The sequence below is a fragment of the Spermophilus citellus genome (assembly GCF_964194105.1).
Source record: "Spermophilus citellus genome assembly, chromosome: 13".
NCBI classification, from domain to species: domain Eukaryota; kingdom Metazoa; phylum Chordata; class Mammalia; order Rodentia; family Sciuridae; genus Spermophilus; species Spermophilus citellus.
The window spans coordinates 74,804,718-74,827,617 of NC_138193.1; the positions used below are offsets into that span (position 1 = coordinate 74,804,718).

The window sequence follows — 22,900 nt, forward strand, 5'->3', positions numbered from 1 at the left end:
AAAACCATAAATTGAAAGTTTGAGGACCAAAAATTGTACACCATCTTGAAGAATTTCCTCACTCATGTGGGTTTTTTTAATTAATAAATAAAAATTAAACATATCTATGGAGAAAAGACAAGAGATGTAATATAAATTTTATCTTTTCAATGAAATGTATCTTTACACTTTGGAAATGACCTTTTTGACTTTCAATTTCTATGGCCTAATATCCCCTATATGCTGTGAACATCTTGTGAGCTGCATCCCTAACTCATCTGTGCTTTTGGCAACACAATTAACATAGAGCTGCCCACATAGTAGGTCATTAATATGTTTCTGTAGTTAATGAACTAATTATTTACCCAGGGTTCCCATGGCTTATTTTGTAAGCAACAGAGGCTAAAATAATGCTGATTTTCACAACTTTAAAATTCGAAATACATCAGTTTAAAAATGCATTTCTCCTTGAATTCCCTCTTCAAGTGTTTTTTGTGTATGCATATACACATCCTAATTTGTGGTAGCATTTCTCTGAAAAATCTCTAAGATTGCATATGTTACATAAGTATAGGGATGTGGATTTCAGGAAGAACAATGGACAACATCAAAAAGAGGAAATGCAGATGCAGAATCCAGCTGCTGTCAGAGATCTCCACAGGCAACACCTGCAGCAGCATCCAAAAGTGCTTTGAAGGCTTGGAGTGGCTATTCTGCTGAATAACTGAATATCCACAGAGCCAAGATCCATGACCTTGAGCACAGCAGATCTTTTCTGCTGAATGTGATCTTATTCCAAGAGAAGACAAATTATTCTTCTCAGTCGCCAAGAAAACCTCAAAGCTTTCAAACTCCTTTGCCTTAAGAGATGCCTCAAATTCACTAAGGGGACCCGCAGGATGGAGAGACCATAGATGGCTGCTGAATGAACAGCTTGGAAGTGTGAAAGTTTTCATTTTGTACAGAAGTCTGATGTTTCTAGGTTACATGCCAAGTGTAAAAAAAAAAAAAGACTTTGACCTTAGGTAGGAAGAAGGCTGAAGGGCTGTTTCTGTGCTTTCCTAGAGTCTGAGCTAGAGGAAGAATAAAGGATTTATTTCACTGAAGGGAATCCGAAGGATTGCCAGAGCCAGGAACATTCAGTATTGACCCATTTTGCCCCTTCTTCCAGTTTCTCTCCTTACAGCATCCAAAGAGCCTGCTTTTTAATTAGTCAAACAATCAACAGGAAATGAGGGAAACAGGAAGAAACTCTTTGTCTTCAAATTGAAATGCATGTGAAAAAAATTACAAGCAGAAATTTATTTAAAAGTTTTTGTGCAGAGCCTTTTAGTCGGCCTTTGGCTTGGTTGGAAATCCTGAGCCAATTGTTTGTTTATTAAGGTATAGCAGCAAAGAAAGCAAAAAAAAAAAAAAATCAGTCCTTGGAACATTGGTCTTTTAGTAGAAGGAAAGGATCTTAGACACTTAAGACTCTAGCCGGCATTGCACAGATGTGCAAGCTTATTGAAGAAAGATGAGCCTGTGGGGGAAGGTACTGATGGATGGGGTGTCCACTCTTCTCACCAACTTTTGGGACAGGCTCTTGTTCTGTGTCTGTCTTTATTTATTTTATCCTAGGACTGCCTTCCACGACCTTCTCCTGAGAGTGTAAAATCCTTGTTTTTAATGTTCATAGTGATATATTTTGCTTCCATGTACATTTAATCTACTTTAGGTTTTGATGTTGTTGTTATTGGTTTTTTGTTGTTGTTGGATGGTTGATTTGGGGTACTATGGGTTGAACCCAGGGTTGCTCTAACCCAGAGCTTCATGCCTAGTTCTTTTGAGTTTTTTATTATTATTATTATTATTTTGAGACAAGTTCTTGCTAAGTTGCTGAGACTGGTCTTGAACTTGCAGTCCTCCTGCCTCAGCCTCCCAAGTGGAGGACTGTAAGCATACTCCACTGAGTTCAGTGTTTGCTTCAGGTTTTATTCTGACCAGTAACTAAAGAATACTGTGAAAAACAGTTTTTTTAAGGACTTGGAACATTTGTCTTCTTTGCCAAAATACTTAAACCTATACATTTTTGTGTGTCATGAATTTTAGAGATTGGCTGCATATTTAAATTCAAGAAAACTGAGGACAATTGAATTCAGCTAACGGAGGACTTCTCAGAGTTTGGACAAATGTGATTGTCTAAGTTGGCAGCAATTCCAGCCCTCCATTACCACTCAGATGATACTTCCTTTGGGAAGGAGATGTGTGGTGTCAGCATAGGTTTTTATTTGTTCACGTTTCTGAGGGAGTTGGGTGTTCATTCATGTGGCTTTATGTAAAGATTGCCCTTAAAAAGAAAACTGTCATCTGAGATCAGATGCTTTTAAAGGTTGGTCTAATAAAGTAGCATGCACGCATCCGGAAGGAGAGAAGGGAAAATGTACTTAAGTGCTTCTACTTAATTAAAGAAAGTATGCTAGATGGCTTTGTAGTTAGTCAAGCACTAGGCAAATGTAGGGCAACATGATACACAGTCAGGTCACATGTAAGGTGGAATTACCTAAAAGAACCAAAGTTTTTTTACACTATCATAACTAAATTAATAGAGTCAAACTATTACCCATTAAGTGCCTAGGTCGTGTATCTCTGAACCCTGAATTCACTACCATTTCTGCACATTAAAATCACCTACAAAGCTCCTGAAAATTCCCATGCCCAGGCCACCAAGTTTCTTGTTAAATTAGAATATATATTGAGGTGGGGGCTAGATCCAGGCATTATGATTTTTTTTGGTTTTTATTAATGCATTATACTTCATACTGGGGTTTGTTTTGACATAATTATACATGCATGGAGTGCAATTTGCCCCACTTGAGCTTCCAGTACTTCCTCTTTCCCTCCACTCTTCCCTCTCAGGTGTCACTACCTTTCAGCCTCTTTAGGTGATTTTGTTTTGACACCAACTTGACAACCATTATGACTAGTTGACATTTTAATCACATAACTTCAGCCTGTCATATGTGGTTGTTCCTGGCATCAGCCAATCATTAGCTTCTTTTCAAGATTGTGGTGTTAATTTCATTTTTATTACAAAACAATACAGACTTTGTCCACAAGATGTATACTGTAAATTTAAAATAAAATGCATAATATGTTTCAAAGTAAGGCTATCTGAACATAGAAATCAAAGATTTTCATTAAAATAATATATATCAAGAAGCTGCAAAAAACAAGTTTTGAAGTTGATAAGCTTAACAAATTCATGTAAATATGAAGTAATAGTTGAAATGATTACTTCACTTTGAGGTTGTACTGAGAAAAACAATATTATTTGGTGATTTGAAAGAATATGAAGCTATAATTTTATGTATTTAAAAGTTACACAATTCAGGTATTTTAGAAAGAAAATTAATTCTGATGGGATGATATGATAATAGACTGTCCTATAGTCTTCAAAATTAACATTTTCTTCCATTCTGAAACTGTTACTCTGTTCATTCAAAGGTATTGAGAATAGCAGTAGAAATGCAGCAGAGTATAGGAGAAAGAGCATAGAAGACAGAGATCCAAACTTTAGTCCAAGGTATTCAGAAGTCTTTTCCCACGCCTCTTAATGTCTCTGGGACTGTGTTTTCTTATTTGTAACAGAAAATGCTGCACTAAATCATGCTTTTCTATATTTGGGTGTTGAACCATTAGTGGATTATGAAATCAATTTAGAATAATGTTAATTTATGAACAATAGAAGAGTACATTGTAGGTAGAAAACTTATGTATATGAGTCCTGGGTAATCGATTAAGACATTTTTGAATGCTCTTAAATTAGATGGTCTAACATTTATAGTTTTAGGAATTATCAGGAGGGAATACCTGCAGTATGGTAACAGAAGTGGAGCACCTTCTTTCAAGAATGGGATTAAAATATATCAAATATTCCATGTGGAGTGAAGAGTAATGATTTAAAAAAAAATTGTGTCCACATGGATTTTGGTTTACTCATAACAAATAAAAAAGGAAACAAAAAAAGCATGTATACTCTGTGAATGTGTAACATGTCCTGTCCTTGAGACCACGGAGAATTCTCACTGTGAAAAATGAATTGATGTTTTATGAATCATGGCTGCTAATTGAAGAGGCAGTGCTATTCAGTCTGGACAGAATGAATGTTCTTTAGTCTATTTGCTTCCAACCTGAAGAGTGGAAATGTGCTCTGCATTTCCTACTCTTTTCTATTTTTTTTTATCATTTAATTTTACATCTTTTGTTCAACGTTTGTTGAGAAATGGGTTCTTTTGTTCAACATTTGTTGGGAAATGGAAGGGCAAGGAAAGGTGTAGTACTTTACCAAAAAAAAAAAAAAAAAAAAAAGAAAGAAAGAAAGAAAGAAAACCAAAAATCCAAAACAAAAATCAAATCAAAACAAAAACAACACACACAAAAATAACCCAAACCAACCAAAATAACCACATCAAATTTCAACCTAAACTGGTTCTTGGAATTAACTAGGAACTAAAACATAACAGTGAAACATCAAGAGATCCAACTCAATATTAGTAAACTAAAACATATGGCTAGAGGTTTTCCAGTTTACTTTTGTGGTCATCCTTGTTTGGGATCAACTGATCAAGATATCCAACTTCTTACCCCAGTTTACCTGTGCCTAGCCATACACATCAGAGAAATCCTCCTCAAAATATTTTTTGGGTGTCCCTCTTCCAACTATAAAGTTCACAATTCTGCAATTCATTGAGATTTCTGTTAAAGTTTCACAGTCCAAATAAAGTTAGTTACAAATCAGATGAAGTTCACTATTTATGTTGCACTCCTAATATTTAAATATATTGGTAAAACTAAAAAGGAGATAGCAATAATCCTACATTTTAGGAAGGGGCATTCTTTTAATAATGGGTCACCCTACCAACTGGTGTTGAAGAATGACCAGGCTGTCCTCTCACATGTCCATGTTTATAATTCTTTCCCTTCCCTTCATTCTTAACCAGAAGACTGATCCTGGAGTAGACTTTTTATGCCAGTTGAGGCAATTGAAGAATTGAGAATTTGAAAGGAATTTCTTTGCCAAGATTTGATGGTTTAACAATTCCTTCTGTTCAGTGAGACACCTCAGAAATCCTTCTGATACATTCTGTGTCTTTACAGTAAAACTGAAGCTCTACTGGAAATGGGAAGGAAGTAAAACACCAAGGCATCCGTCACATATAATGAACTGATTTTGCCCAATGTATCTAGAATGTTGCTAGTTTTATAACATCCTTCAGATAATTGAGAAAACAGTACTCAAATTAGATGAATAAACTGGGATGGGAAAAACTGAGTTAGACAATATTTATTTATGATGTTTTCAGCGCAGGTATGATAGAAGGAGTGAGGGGAGATTATATAACATTGATATGTAAATAATATGATAATAATAAAATAATTATGTCATTATACTTCAGGTCTTATTTTTCAAAAATCTGAAAGTGTGGCATGACTGGATCACTATAGCCATTGTATTAAAAGCAACTCAGATTCAGCTATGTTTCCTTTTTAATGGCAATTGGCCACCAAGCATAATATGGAGAACTGAATCTGGGGCTCCTAATTCCACATTAAGAGATCTAGTTATAGGAAAATACTAATTCTGGTTGATTGCTAATTCCATTCTTTTGAGAAACAAGTGTAATTAATTCACACAGATTTATAGTAAATAACATTATACTTCTTCTAAAATATATTATTTTTCTAGAAATTGTATTTATATGCTGAAGTACCTTAAATTGGGAGGAAAAAATAACCATCAAAAACATTCTTCTGACACCCCAGAAAATCCACTGAAGAATCTTTTTTTTCTGGGCTAAGGGAGACAAGTAATTGAAAGTATCCTTTTGAATTAAAGACCTTCCTATGTCAGATTAATTTTTATGAATTTTTAAGTCCTCACAGAATAGGAGGAGAGTTACCTCTGGAATCCCAAGGAGGTAGAGGTTTCCATGGAAAGTTCCTTTTAAAAACAGCATCCAGCAGAAATCTTTAAAGTCATTTTAACTCTAGCATGTCGCCTGGTTTTATCAGCAGGAACGGAAGGAGTTTGGCACAGAGTTGGGCTCGAGTAAGTGTTTATTGAATGAATAGATGAAACAGTGGCTCATAAATCAAGAACGTTATAGAAGCAGAGAATTTTAGAATGGAAAGATATCACTGGAGATCACGTAGTCCAGCTCCATCCCTTTTCCAGGGAGGAAAATGAGGACCAAAGGAGGGGTGATGCGTCAAGTCATACTATACCTCCTCCACAAATAAAAACCGTGAGATCATGAGGCATGAAAGTTAAGTCAAATCTCAGTTTAAACATTAAATTAGCCTAAGTTTTCAATAACCAAAAAACAATGATTCTGCCTAAGAGTTTGTTTAAATATGGGCAAAAGTAGTAACTATGCATGTTTAAAAACAGTGACTGTTTTCTAATACATCCATAATAAATATTCCTTCATATTTATACCCAATAATTGAGAATCTTTAATGAACTTATTGCATAGATTGTCTTATTTTATCCTCATAAGCACTCTATTAAATGGATGTCAGTATTATTGCTTTCATTTAGTGATGAAAAATTCGAGACTTTAAGGTGATCAATTATTTGCCTACGACTTCATGAGGACTATATAGCTGATGTTCCTGTGATCCATAACTTCATAAATGTTGGTCTAACTACTGATCCCCTACCTACCCAGAGTAACTTCTCCACACAGACCTATCTTTTTGTATTTAAATTAAGTCATGTCACTTCCCAGATGACAAAAAAACAACAACGTATTTCCATTGTATACAGAATAAAGTCCTAAAATTTGACCAAGATTTAGAAGGCCTACAGGATCTAGCCCCACCTCACATCTCTGTTCTCATCTTGTTTATTCTATGTTGCCTGCCTCACTAAGCTCAGTGCTCACTGATTTTTTTTTCCTATTTTAAGAATGAACAAATATTTTCTTATTTTAGAAGGTTGCAATTTCAGATGTGGTTTCTCAGCATTCAGGTCTCAGTTGAATTATCATCTTCTAAGAGAGCTTTCCCAGTTACCTAAATCAATCAGGCTGTCCTAGTCATTGTCACACTCTAATGACACACTTCTGCTTGCTCAGTATCACATATGATGGTTTTTGCTTGTTTATGGCTTTATCTCTCTCACCAGTTTGATGAGAATGGAGACCCTGAGGGCCTTGTTTATTGATGCATTTTAATGTTTCCAAACTGTGGACATCTGATTTATAACTGAAAAATGAACAGTGCCTGAATGAATATCAATCTCTCTCTCTACTAGATGTTTACATGGGTTACCTTTGAATTCAATAGTCATTTTTTCTTGAGATCAGAGGTATGCCCATGAGTTTCCAGCATCTCTCCGCTCTTCTTCCTCTAGTGCAAAGAATGGTATTCTATAATTTATCTCTTCACGGTTTATACTGATTTTAATGTATTCAAACTTACTATTTTGTGTTATTTTAATAATGGGTTAGCAATCTATCATTTGAAAAAAATAAAATAAATCACAAAGACTTGGTCAAGCAAGGGGGTGAGTGGAGGTACATAAATACATCTTCTCCCATCCCAACATAGTTCCTTATTATACTCATTACATATTTATTTACTTCCTCCTCTACTTAAGATACCAGGGATATGAAGGTAACTTTAGTTCTTTCTTTCTTTTAAGAAATTGCCATTCTTGTTTTAAGCATGGTAGACTTTGACTTAACAGTACATATATTCTCCATTGCTAGGTATTATTAATTTTAGAATGTTCCAAGTTCATTTATCTGTAATAAGTGGAAAAGTTGCAGCTCAACTCGATCAGTGTTCATTGAGTCTGGTCACATCTAGAATGCATGATTGTTTTCAGTTTCAGCAGAGTATGAACAAAGATATTTCTCAAAAGAATCATAAATGCAGTTACATGAAACTTATTAAGTTCATTCACTAACAATGATGACTTGTTAGACTGTACCAAGAGATATACACCCGTAACATTCATCCAGAAGAGTTTCCGAACCAAGAGAGAATTCTATTGTAATATTACCTAAAGATGAAACACGATTAGAATAGGAAATCAGAGATTACTTTTAATAATTTAAAGACTGGACTCTCTGCTGGATGCATATTAAATAGATATTTGACATAACTGCACATTGATCAGTTCTCTCCATTGCTTTTTCCCCTCCCTAGGCTTATTTTTCCAATCAAAAGATGCAAAGTAATTGAGCTGGATGTTTATCCCTTTAGAAAAATGCCATGATATCAATATATTTTTTCTTTAACTCTGAAATAATAGATGCCAAAAAAATTCCTTACAATTCTTAAAGAATAAATTGCAGCAATGTAAGTATCTGTTTAACAATAATAGCACTCTCAAACCTGACTTTACAGTCACCCAGGAGATCATATCATAGTGCAAATTCTTTATCAAAGGTTGAGGAGGGGTTCTGAGATCCTTAATTTCTCACAAGCTCCAGGTCATGCTAATGACCTTGTCGCCTCGGCCATAGTCAGAATGGCATATCACAAGAGATCATGTTTTTAAAGCAATTTTACTTTACATGATGCTTTCCATATGAAGTTCTCTGCCACTCTGCTTTTCCTTTCCAAGATGCTATTACTTGCATTTATTTTAAAAAATCAAATTCTGTAATTTAGATCAGTTTACTCAATGGCCAAAATTGTTGGATAACTTAAATATAGATTTTAGAGTTAAAGGCAGTATTGCTCTGATTTTAGGAAGAATCGTAAATTGTGTACTCTTTGGAACTTGGTTAAATGGGTAAATTGTTTAGTATAGATTACCCTAAGTTGGTAACGAAGTGATTTCCTTCTTGAAATGTACACCATATCCATTTTATAAATGAGAATTGTCTATAAAGACAGAATAACCATAAATCTGCTATGATTAAAATTGTTTTCCTATCTTTTACTTCTTTATTAAATAACCATTAATTATCACCAAGAGAATTCAGATGTTTTTACAGAGAATCTGTAAGAACTGTGTTTTCATTTGGATTGTATTAATGATTTCCTTCAGGTTAAAAGGTGCTGCCATCAGATTCTGTCCTTGGGGTTTGAGCCTGAGGCAGGCTCAGACACTGCAAACCTTATGAATGCCAGGGTGCATGTCCACTGCCCTGCTTGTGGACCATATGATTTCTGTATAACTGACTGGTCATCAGTCCAGGCAGGCACACCATCTCCTGTTTGGGTGTTACCACTTGTGGTTATTTAAGCAAACGCAAATCAGTTGTATGATAGTGATACCGCTGTTGACCGGTGACGAGTCCTTGCTTCCCCAATGTTGAAGAATAACACCAAAGAAGCACGCCGAGGCAAGGTCAGAGTAGAAAGTAGAAGTTTATTAAAGGACAGCAGAAAAGACTTCTCCCAGAGGAAGAAGGGGACCCAAAAGGTGGAATCCGCGGAAGTGCGGTTGTTTCCCCTTCTTATAGTTTTGGTGATGGAATGTAGGTGGGAGGGGTTGGGACACCGGTGGGCCAGGCAGGAAGGACTTCTTTATCACTTCTTTGGGATGGGGTATCTTTAAGTTTGCTGGGGGCTGTTTATTAACACTTCTTTGTGAAGGGCTATCTTCAAATCTGTTGGGGGCTGTTTCCTGGGCTCCATTAACATTCCATTGTCCTGTGTTTTTCCTGAGTCATTTCCAGCATGGCCTCCATTTTAGATTTCACTCGGTATTAGACCCGATTTACCTAACTACACTGACTACCTGACTTTAAATCTGGCTTCATTCCCCCCTCTAATTTGGGAACTCCTTACTGCTGTAAGGAAAGGGGGCGAAGAAGATCTTTCTGGCTTCTTCAGGCTGACAAAAGGGGCGATGTTGGGGCAAGCAGTTTGGAGTCCCCTTTTAAAAATCGGGTCTATTGAGTGGTCCATGATAGAAGTCCAATTGAGAAGTAATAGGCTGGAGGGCCATCTGAGTGATGGGTGGTCTATAAGAGAAACAAGAATTCATTAGTACTGGAACCATATTGTCCCACAGCACAGGAATATGCCAATGAGTATGATGGCAAAGACAAAGACTAACAATGTTTTCCACCAGGAAGTACCAAGAACCAGGAGCTAAGATATTGTCTCCATGACAAGGTTGCTGAGGACATGGCTTCTATCTGAGCATGTAAATCTTTAAGGATATTTGTCACATTGCCAGAAATGTCAGGGATGTAAACACAACATTTAACTTTTAGGGTTAAGTTGTCCTTCCCTTAAGATATAGTTTAATAATTTAATATCATCTGATCTTGCAAAATCCTTTTACTAGTATGACCTGTGTCTAATAGAAATCTTTAATTCTGTTACCTAGGGCTGGATACTCATACTAGCAAACACCAAGCCTACCTGTGTAGGTTAGGAATATCTGTGGGCCTTAAACTAAAAACTACTCTGGCAGTTCCTTTTGATAGTTATCAGGCATTCCTGTCTGAGAATCTCCTTTGTAGCCTCCAGTTTACTTACTTATGGAAGTTACATTTAACTATCATTATTATTAAAATGTCCAGTAATAGCTGTGTCTCGGCTTTGACTGTCTTTGCTAAGTGTTTAAGATGAAGCAAGTCAAACTGACTTTTGTTTCAATCTATTGTTAACAGTCAGCTGAGTTACTCTGGGTGGGAGTCCTCGGGAACTTCACAGCAGCTTCTCAGTTCTGCTAGTGCCATTTGCGCTAGGATGGGTCCAGGCCTTGCTTGACCATGTGGCATCAGGGATGTCTCCCTTTTCTGATGACCCTCCTCTTCACAGCAAATGCACTGACTGGCTTCCTGTCCTCCATTGGTCTCATTAATCTCCCTGATCAGGAGGTTATGTGGCCTAGAGTTGCAGAGCCCTTTGAAGAAGTCCCCTATTCCCTGATTCAGACTGACTCTGAGGGCAAGAGCCAAATTTTTAATTTTAAAACTTAATCTTAAACATCCAGCAAAATAAGTTAACAGCCTTATATTAAGAGCACTGAGCTTTAATGTCTATCTCTCTATCCTGTAGGTGATAACTTCTTGTCTTAAATTAACCCAGGTAGTGAGCTCTTAAATCAGTACCTCTGCAAAACATTAACAGGCAATCTTAAATCATTTATAAGAAAACTACAAGATAAAATTATCAAGAGTAAAAACATTTAGTTCATATAATAGCTACCTTGAATTTTGGTGGAGTATATCCCCTGTTTGAGATCCTGGCAATCGTGACAAAAACCAACTTTTGGACACAATTTTAAGTGTACTGAAATCTAGCCTACTTCTTTCATAGTCACTTTCACATGAGATGGGACATAGAGCCTTATCTCAAGTAAGGTGGGGCTCTTCATAAATCTTAAATACTATAGTTCTGAAGCTGATCTTTGTTTTTTTTTAAACATCATTTTACAAAGCCTACATAAATTGTTGCTTAAGTTCACATGAATATTAGCTAACACAACATAATATCACATCTAAAACATGAATTAAAGGAAGGCTGGAAGCTTCTAACCTCTTGTTGGAAAGTAGCAAAGTACTTTTGTGTTTTGCAATAAAACCTTTACATAGATTAGGCTCTCATTAACTTAAAAATACATTTAAATTGTATCTCAGTGTAAAAAGTAACATGGAACTTTACATAACTTATTGATAATAAGTACAGTTATAGAACACAAGTTATATAAATAAATTTCCAACATGTTTTTCTTTTAAGCCTAAAATTACCATACACTTTTAGAACACCAGCTTGATATAATGCTCTTTCTAAAGCTTCTACCTTACAGACTTGTATACCTGGAAGATATGAACACATTAATGGCACCAATTACATTGATGTTTTTATATTAACCAAGTTTAGCTTTTAAAGAAATAACAGCACAATTCTCTAAAACGACAACACTTGTTTAATCAGCTGTTTAATGTCTTTAAGATTACTTGTTCAAAAACTTACTTATAACCAACTTGCACAGACCTTCTTCATCACTTACTTAAACCCTCTTAATTACTTAATCATATAGACTCTTATCCAGAAATCTAGAACCTTTTAGTTTCTCTTTTTTCTGTTAACCTCCTTCTGTTCACACTTTGAAACAATACTTGTAAACTTTTGAATTTAAGCAGATTATTTCATAGACATCAACATTTTATTAGGGCCTTTTTGAACACCTAGAAAAACTTATAAGCTTAATTTTAAAGGCATCTTTACTTTCATCTGTTTACCCAATTTAAATTGAGCCATTTGAATCACGTGAATCAAAGATATTTGGATCCATTTTTAATTTTTCATGAGCGCTCCTCATCTGTCAATTGTCATATCACTGCACGATATATGGACATACACACACACAGACATACCGACATACAACACGTAACACAAGTGTAACACGTAACACAAATGTAACACATAACACAAAAGGCCTTTCGGCCTTCTCAGGTGAAATCTCATTGCAATGTTTAAAAAACTCCAGTTGATCAAAAATAGAACTTATCAGAAAGACATTAACTTGCCTGTAGAATAAAAATCATGAGCTCAAAAAAAAAAAAAAAAAAACATAGAATCTAAGAAAAGGCAAAAGTCCTAGAAAAAATTGACCGGCCAGTAATTAGTAAATGCCATACAATTTACTCTTTGGTTTAATCTAGTTTGAGTTCAGCTAAGACACCTTTACTTTTTTTTTTCCTTGGGCCTCAGATCTGTCTCCTACTGAGTGCTCCAGGCTTCTTCTATTTGCATATCAATTTAAGTCCTGGCTGAGGTCTGGAAGGAACTGGGAAAACTGGAATTTTGAGCAGAAACTTCATGTCTAAGGCATTTTAACCATAAGTCACAATTTTCAGGTTTGGAAGTTGAAAATATGGTACAATTTACAAAATTTCATCTTTATATCTTCCTACACTAGAAAAACTTGCTCACACAAAACTGAAAATAGGATCTTTCTTGATAGTATAAAAGCCACCATCAGAAGAAGTTCCTTCAGGATCATTAAGCTACTTTCTTTGTTCTGAAGTTCCTAAAGTAGTATTAAGTTACATTAAATCACCTGGAAAAAAAATCCACACACTACCATGTGTATCTAAAATTAAGCTTTGAAAATTCCCAAGACTGTTGCTAATTAATGTCATTTCAATAAGCCAGACCAACGTTTTAATTCAACACTTTTTCCTAAATCTTATACACTGAGAGAAACATACCAAATCATAATTTACTATCCTTGCCCAAATCAATGCACTGTATACCTAGTGAAATCTCCTTAGGCTACCCAGTTCAAAAATTGATGAAAAAATAAAACTGAATGATTGGGAGTTACTTGCCAACTTGGAAGTAGAGTTCTTTTAATTTTCTATCCTAAGTATTTAATTTCTCCGGCATGAATTATCTGAAATCACAAACTAAACAATTAACTAACCCCAACTTTTAACTGCAAGGTTACGCAATGCTTCAAACTCATTTAGATACCAGATGTTACAATGAAACATCTTTTAGACACACATTTAGCCTAGATTATCCCCAAGAAACAATCTATAATAACCTTTAAAACAGACCAGATAAGAAAAAAATCTCTCCAGGTTTTGAACTTCCATTTAATTATGACTCTTATCAGTGGCACCTTAGATTTCCCCATGAGTGGACCAGATGTTCTCACATAAGGGCAACTATAGGTGTAAAATTAAGGGTCTCAGTGTGACTGACTTTACTGCATTTATGTGGAGTAATCCTTACAGTGAAGGAAATTATGAGGAAATTTCCCCAAAGCGAAAATGGCTCTGGCAGCTGCTGGGAATTCCTCAGTTTCCCTTTCACTTGCAAGATTAGCTCCTTTGGATAGATCCAATCCTAGGCAATCTGGCATATCTCCTGACTTTCCAGTAGAGTCAGTTTTTATCTGCCTTAGGTCTTGAAGGGGGAAGGGGGTATGTACTTTGATCGGCCCAAATTTTTCTCTTGATTCTTTTCCTCAGTGAGTCCAGGATTTTTTCCTTCACATGGCAGATATCATAGTTAAGTCTACTTCACATTGTTGACATAATTTAGGATTTTCCGTTAGAGCAAAGAACATACGGCACCTCACACCATTTCCTTTTTTTTTGTAAATTTTATCAAACTGTAAAATTGCATTAAAATTGATATTTCCCTCTGGTGGCCAGGTTTTTCGTATTTGAGGCCAGGCCAAGAAAATGAGGCGCTTTTCTTGAGTGTCTGAGGTTCAAATTTATCCCAATTTTTCAATACGCAGGCTAGTGGTCCACCTGGCGTATTGGAGAGAGAGAAGCTCCCCTCTGAGTGAGAAGAAAACAGGACTCAGGCGCCCACGCTGCACCGGAGAAAACTGTTCTCATTAGGGACGTCTCCCTAAGTTTGAGCTTCCTAAACGGTCCAGAAAACCCGTCTCTCACCTTGCTTTGCCAAGGGGTTTCTGGTCCCCTTTAGCAAATTGCTAGGGTCTCAGTTTGCCCTGTGCCAGAGACCCTGGGAGGATTCAGACTTAAGGGCCTTACTGCTTTCCTCCCGACCACTAAAAACCCGTTGCAAAAGAGAATCCTGTGCTCTTTTGTTGTTGTCTTTGCTCTGTAGACTAAAGGAGCCGCCTAAGTGTTAAGGGATATCTACTGGTTGTAAGGTAGCAGATTACCTTAGAGTTGATAAAATTAAGGAGTTGATTCAAAAAATGCCTCTCTAGTAGCTTAGAGAACGCAGCTCATTTTAAACATTGGGGCGGTAAAACAGACTAGTAAAAGTTACCTATGCATCTTAGGGAACCTGGGCAGATTTTACTAATTATCTCATGCCTTTCTCAGTCCTGCAACCTGAATTGCTAACATTTCTGACCTGCGAAGGAAGGGAAGCATCCAGGAGGAATGGATGCGGGGTTGGGAGTGTTGCACGTAGCCCATACGGAGGCAAATGTGATTGGGGCTTTCCCTCAGTGCCATTCATCTACCGATCACCCTAGATACCCCTGAGGGCTGTCGGAAGGGGGCTCAAGAGAAAGGAACCTTAAGAATCCTCTGAGAGTAGCCCAGACTGGAATTCCGCAGTTGTTCCAAACTCCTTCCTCCACCTCCACGCATCTGAGGCAGATCGGGATTAGGGACACTGTGTACTCACACCAATTGCTCTCCGGGCCCAGACAGAAAAGTTGGAAGCGGCTTTGACAGAACCCAACATGCCTGCTCTGTATTGAACAGGTGATTGAGAGCTGCTTAGGCCGGGAAACCTCTCACCCGAGTCTTGTAGAGTGGCGGCTGCACTAATTGCGTTTAAGTAGCCGTCGGGTGCCCACCTTATCCTCCAGAAAGAAAGAAAGAGAAAAAGATGCACCTCAAACAGACATGGGGTGCGTAAAGAGGCGCTTACCTCGGTGTAGATCTCGGTGGAACCTCCAATATGATACCGCTGTTGACCGGTGACGAGTCCTTGCTTCCCCAATGTTGAAGAATAACACCAAAGAAGCACGCCGAGGCAAGGTCAGAGTAGAAAGTAGAAGTTTATTAAAGGACAGCAGAAAAGACTTCTCCCAGAGGAAGAAGGGGACCCAAAAGGTGGAATCCGCGGAAGTGCGGTTGTTTCCCCTTCTTATAGTTTTGGTGATGGAATGTAGGTGGGAGGGGTTGGGACACCGGTGGGCCAGGCAGGAAGGACTTCTTTATCACTTCTTTGGGATGGGGTATCTTTAAGTTTGCTGGGGGCTGTTTATTAACACTTCTTTGTGAAGGGCTATCTTCAAATCTGTTGGGGGCTGTTTCCTGGGCTCCATTAACATTCCATTGTCCTGTGTTTTTCCTGAGTCATTTCCAGCATGGCCTCCATTTTAGATTTCACTCGGTATTAGACCCGATTTACCTAACTACACTGACTACCTGACTTTAAATCTGGCTTCAATAGGGTCATGTCATGTTTTCTTTTGGAGAAAATCATACTAAAGTTGAAGCCTCATTTAGTTTTTGGTCATGGATTAAAGACCCATATCATGAAATACCACAGAATTAAGGAATTGTCTGAGACTGGAATCAAGCAGGCAAGGATTATATTCTGGCTCTCGCCTCAGTAGCTATGACTATAATTTTGCTGTTGGGCCCTCAACCTATTAAATAAATGAGGACATTGGACTAAATAATATGTAAGTCTTCTTTACTTTTCTTCTTTTTTGTTTTCTTTTTGTTTTAGATTGTAGACAGACACAATACCTTTATTTTACTTGTTTATGTGGTGCTGAGGATCAAACCCAGTGCCTTATGCATGCAAGGCAAACATGCTACCACTGACCACAACCCCAGCTTTTCTTTTTTGATGTTTCAAATGTATCGTCAAGAGTTTACCCCTACCTTAGTGTTATTTCATGGAAGCTTGGCCATTTATTTTCAAATCGCTTGCTTCAGAGTCTATCTAATGTGAATAAAACCTTGAATGGATACTTTATAAAACATGGTTTCTTACTGCCAAATAGTAGAAGTTAGCCTCATCATTTACTAGGTTGAATCACATTTAAGGATTTCAGAATGCTTTATAACTTTGTGTCAGTTGAAAATATAAGAAAGGACTGAACTACTCTCCCTTTCAAGTAACACTGTTTCGATAGAGTAATCCATTGATTGTTTTAATTCCTAAACTACAGAGGGTTGTGGCAAATAAAATATGATTTCTTGGTAAATTTCTTAGGGACTGAAGTTTTATCCTGGCATGAGTTTCAGTAGAAAAACTTTGTTTTTCTAAATTTATTTGATCTTTATAGTCTGAAGACACCCAGGCTTATTATTTAATTTAATAATGTAAACTTCAAGTGTGTGCCTTTGTTTTTTCAAGGATGTTTTTGGTAAAATGTTCTTGTGTATTTTCTTCTGAAGTAAAAAAAAAAAATAAGTGAATCACATCTTTCATTCAAGTGTTTTTATTTTTTATATATTTTTTTCATTTATTGACTTTTGGTTTCTTTTGTGTTGAAAACAATCTTAGAAATTCGCAATTATAGTGAAGGCTTACAGATCTGTGTTTTTTGGGATTAGATGAAAAAAGAAAAGCAATCAAGAATAATAATGCAAGAAAACAGACATTCTTCATGCAATGGGGACAATGGGCCCTCTTTCTGCCCATGGGCATCCTTGTCCTTCAAATGTAGGGTAAGTTGCTTGTAGATTATTTGCTGAAGTTCAGTGAACTTGGAGACTATAGAAATGTAAAATCAAATTCATAAGAGTGTGCCCCATGCTCAGGAAAAAAGAAGGGGCCTTATCTTAAGAATTAATTTCTATATCAACTTGGGAAGCCATTCAATCTCTTGATTAATAGTCCTTCCTATGAAGCAGAAATCAGTGATTCCAGTATGAGAAGGGATACATTTATTCAGGCCACTATTCAAGGACTCTCTTCATTTTGATATCAGTCCATTAATCAACATATTTTTTACATCCATGCAGCCTATGTATGTTTTCTAAATCTTATGAAGTTCCTATGAAGATCAAATGATATTAAGAGATATTAATATGCATTAAAAAGCTTTTAATCATGACAATTAAAATTATTACTACTGTGATTAGTTTTTACTTATAATCGTAGCATTAATAAGAACAGTGTCTTATTCATATCATCTTATTGATCAGGAGAGAATAATCACGTTAGTTCTGTCTGTGCTCATTCAGATTATTTAATATTTACACAGTAAACATACCAAGGAGTGCATATATCATAAGTATACAGCTAAATGAGTTGTTTTCACTGTAAACATACCTATAGCTAACAACCAAATCCAGAGCAGAATATTACTAGCACCACAGAGTCCTTCTCACTTTCCTTACTCACTATCTCCACAAAAGGTAGCTATTACCTTAATTTTCGACAGCATAGTTTGCCTTGTTTTTAAATTTTTGCAAAACGGGATGAAGTTTACTCATCATTATTACTGTGAGATTTATTCATATATCTACAAGTAATTATATAGCATATATTCTCACTGCTGTTTAATATTCCATTGAATGTCTCTACTTCAATCTGTTTATCTTTTCTACCATGAATTATTATTTCAGTACTGGTCAGTTTGAGGTTATTATGTAGGGTGTCACTACAAACATTCTGGTATATTATTATCCTGATGATCTATATATGCATTTTTGTTATATATAAGCTTATGAGTGAGATTCATAGGTTAGACCTATGTTCTGCCTTAAAAGATAATATCAATTTCCTGAAGTTGTTCCTACTAACATTCTATGAGAGTGTCAACTGCTCCCCACCCTCACTGACTCTTTGAATTTTTTTTTTTTGTCTTTTTCATTTTACTCATTCTGGTGGAATATGATCACAAATTTATTATGATTTAATTTGTATTCCTCTGAGGACTAATGAAATTAAATATCTTTTCACATTGATGTTCTTTTATTTAAGAGTGCTCAAGTATTTTCTACTTTTCCTATTGTCTAACTTTTTATTATTAATTTATATAAGTTCTTTATGTATCTTGGATGTAAGTATTTTTTGACATATGCATGGCTGTGGGTCTAATTTATTTTTCATTTTTATTGTTTTAACACATATAAGGTATTTAAGAATTGCATTTTAAAATTGACATAGACCTATTCATTAAGAGCTCCATATAAAAGCATAAATACTTCACTGTGCTCCTTGGCATTTGCCTATGATATGGCACAAATTTTAATGACAAAAACGTTAAGGTAGCAAAGAACTCAAAACAATATAATCCTCTTATACTATAGAAAATAAAGTGATTTTGTATTTTCATGTAGTATGTATGTTCTTTTATGAAATAGAACAAGGAAAAATATTTTCCTGCTTAGCTTCATGAATCATTTATGGCATTTTAAGATAATTGCATATTACAAAATGTAAATTTTTCTAAAACCATGTAATTGCATTCAATGCAAATGTGAATTACCTAAATTTGTAATTAAACAACATATGTGGTATATTTTCATTTTAAAGTAACAGAAATATAGTGTTAAAATACATCAACACGCATACACTTCAGAGCTCATGACCTAATGAATTGCAACTCTGGGTAGTGTTCTTCCCCTGACTCTGCCACATTATCTGTCAAAGAAATCCTTTTCTTTCTTCTTTTTTTTCAAATAATTCATTCTGAGTTACACAGACTTGTAATGGCATGAGGTCTCTTGGATAAAATGCTACAGCCTTTAAATATACCAAACCTCTTCAATTCCCAAAACTTATTCAGTTATTTAAGTGGATGCTTTCTGAATATATTATATGCTTTCCTGCCTTATTAAACAGGTAGACTAAACATAATTATTATTTTCTTACTACAAACACATAGTTTGTCATTTTTTTCCCCTAGCTTTCTGAATGCTATCTGGCACTACCCTCTGACCTTCCTACAGGGGGCCTGGCATATCAGACAGAAACTGGATTGGTAGTCCAGCTCTGTTACAGGCACGTTTTATGAAATTGAAAGTTGTTTAAACCTGATGGGTTTCATTTTCTTAATAACAGAAATGCAGGGGTTGAGCTGGAGGAGGGTCTGTAATGCTTCCACTGGCACAGAGATCTGCTCTGAGTGTTCAGTAGGAGGATAAATTATTACAAATGTCATCGTTAGAAAAGTGGGTCTCATCATGGAGGATGTATGTATATATTGATAAACCAGAATCCTCATAATGACTTATCATCAAAAACAGAAAAATTAGTATGGAGAAATGAGTGAAAACACTAGAGAATAGTATCTTTATTGATGCTTTTCTAAAGACTGAGACCCCAAATTCTTTATCCTCTGACAAATAACCATGGGACTATGCATAAGGCCAAGCGGAGCCCAGAGCAGCTGGCCAGTTTTTATCTTGTCCATGCTCTCAACAACGGTAGAGAAGAATGAATATCAATGGGTTTGCCAAAATCTGGAATCTTTCTATCTTTTCTTTTTAATTTTTGTCAGTTTTGTGGCTGTGATATGCAATCTGTATATAATTTGTTTTTTGCCTTTCTCTGAATATTGGTAGGATTGCTTATTTTTCATTTATCCATAGGCCACATTTATCTTTTTTTCTATGAAATTCTCAACAGTTCTTTTTTCCTTTTCTCCCTTTGTCTTTTTTCATATTGATTTATTGGGGTACTTGCCAGATCCTACATTATTGATTAATATGAAATGAAAACGTTTGCACTCATCTTTTCATATAACCTCTTACTCTTTATTGAAAAACAGATTTTCTTAATTTTAATGTGGATGAATTTATTAATACCCTTAGTACCTTTTATGTCTGTTGTATAAATCCTACTAAGCCTTTACATGTTTGTTTTTTTAAATATATCCTTAATCCAGACAGAATTGGTTTTTGTGATACAAGGATATAAAGATCCAATTTCACTTTGTTTATCTAGATGACCAGATGTCTCAGCATCATTTTTTGGCAAATCTATCCTTTGCTCATTATCTGCAATGTCTGATTCAATATAAATTATTTTTCATATACTTAGGAGTATTTTAGCTTATCTTTATTCTCCTCTTAATGTATACTATTAATTGTCACAATTTTATCATAAATGTCCATCTTTATACAGGCAATTTGCTTCATCTTTCTCTGGCATATCTTAGTTATTTTACACACTTTGTTTTGCCTATAGAACTTAGAATCAACATTTCACATTAATTTTAAAAATTCATTGATATTTTTGTTGGAATTTTATTGAATCTATAGATTTACTTATATATGTTAAAACATTGATTATCCCCACAATATAGAACCCCACAATCTCTCTAAAATATCTTATTAAGCCAAGTGATATTTGTAGATCATTTTGGCCTTTCAGTTTATACAACTATATTTGCTAATATGATGTTATTTTTATCTCTTATAATCTTTATACTGTTCATATATTTTCTTGTCTTTCTGTATTAGCTGCAATTTCAAATATGGTATTGGGTAGAAATTTTGATAGTGGGAATCCTTTTCTGTTTCTGATCTTAAAGAGCATATTCTGGATTTCATTAGTATGGCTTATGTTCTTTGTTTTAGATCATTTATCACACTTTTCCCTTTAAGTAGACAAGGAGAAAGGCATCTGCCATTCATCAGCTTTACCAGATGCTTGTGCTGATGTCTCATTTTATCTTCATACCAATCCCCAAAGTTCAGTATCACTCACCAGTTTCAGAAAGTAGAACTTGGGAAGATAATTGCTCCCAGTCACAACAAGTGGCCAACTTGCAATCTAAACTCATATCTTGGGTCATCTCTCCCCCTCATATTACAGTTATATTTAGTTGTGTTGGTGCCTAATCTTGATCATATTGAACTGACCAGGGAAGCAGACACCTCTACTATAAACATTCTGACAAAGAATTGAGGTTAGCTATGGCCACTCTTTATTCCAAATCAGTACTAGACTTTAACATTGCAGCATGAACAATCTGTAGTTTGAATGTATGAAGGGGAGGGACTCACTGGTATGGATCCTGCTGTCTTTCCTATGACTCTTACTCCGAACATTGTGTGTTAGACATGACTGCTAGTCTTCATTATTTACCAGTAGTCTGTGACTGTTGTAACAGGGTTCAATCCCTTGTAAACATCCCTAGTGCTTACTTATGGTCTTACCCAGTACCATGGCTTGGCTATCTATGGCCACTATGACTTGTTTCTTCATTCAGGAACTCAAGTCATCTGGCACTGAGGAGTTGAAACCTTGATTTGAGCTCAGATTCCAAGATATGAGTTAACAAAGAAAATAGTCCTGAAGTAAAAACCTGTTCTCAGGGGCAGAGTAGAATGCCTGCTGGTATACAAACCCTCCAGTGGCCATAACAGCAAAACTATGTTACCAGTGGAACAGATTAAATTTCTCCAATATCACTTATACTTCTATGTTTATAGTTTACTGCAAGCTGATTTCCAACCATACAATCTCATTTTTCTTGGCACACTCTCATCTTTGCCTAGCAAGTCAAAGGAGCTTTTGGCTTACATTCTTCCCTTGGTTAAACTCACTTCATCAGGGAGAAGACTGCTCTTTCCAAAGAACCACATTTCTGTTTGATCTGTGTAGCATCTTGTGGGATCCGCATTGCTAATCCTAAATATAGCAAAGACTGAGATACACAGGAGATGTTAAGACTTCATTTACAGGCTGTCCCAAGATGATGTGCTAGAATTCTTACCAGTCTCATAAAAGGAAGCCTTACCATCTGCTTGATGAGACCAGGAAATGAATTAACGATTCAGCTGACTCCATTAGACTTTCTGTCACTGTTCCCTCCATGGGCGGGTGGGGGGGGGGATATACATTCTCTATGGGAGATATTTACCCCCAGATCAAATATTTTTTTTCCTTCCCCTTAACAGATAATTTGTTATGGCCTCATAGTGATAGAAATATGTGGCCCTTCATTGAAAAAATATCTTTGAATATAAATGTTTCACTGAAAATTAAAATAACTCCTCAGTTAGACGGAGAGAATGTGGCAAATATGTTGGGATCCATTGGTGCCAGCACAGTGGAACCATCTAATATGCATTTATGGTACCTGATTCATGCCCTGGAGAGATCACAGAGCTGCTTTCTCTGATCAGAGCTCTTGCAGTGATACTTAAAAATTAATTGAATTTTCAAGAATGTCACTTTTAGCTGCTACTATAGTTGATGGCCCAAAAGCTGAGGAGGTTTATTAAAAATATACTGCCACCTACAACACTTTTGGACTCTTTGACAGGGCTCTTGTTGTGAATGTTAATTAGGCAAAGAGTTCATTTGGGGCCTGATTAGTTATTGTTTTTGTTAAGATCTGCTGATCTGCATAGTGTGTACCTTTACTTATGCATCTATCTATCTGTTTTCCTCTAGGAAAAGAAGAATACATTGCCACTTTCAAGGGATCTGAATACTTCTGCTACGACTTGTCTCAAAACCCCATTCAAAGCAGCAGCGATGAAATAACTCTGTCCTTTAAAACCCTTCAGAGGAATGGACTCAT

The 22,900-nt window shown here is 35.9% G+C and overlaps 1 protein-coding gene across 12 annotated transcripts in view; it reads left to right on the forward strand.

The window, feature by feature from the left end:
* NRXN1 (neurexin 1) overlaps positions 1-22,900 on the forward strand; it is a gene marked incomplete at its 3' end in the record, with an annotated part of 1,087,855 nt that overhangs the window by 402,678 nt on the left and 662,277 nt on the right. For all 12 annotated transcript variants that reach the window (XM_081265427.1, XM_081265433.1, XM_081265434.1 and 9 more), the window contains one exon: positions 22,771-22,900. This exon is cut by the window's right edge and continues 172 nt beyond it. In XM_081265427.1, coding sequence (XP_081121553.1) covers positions 22,771-22,900 — 130 coding nt within the window. The remainder of the gene's footprint in view (positions 1-22,770) is intronic.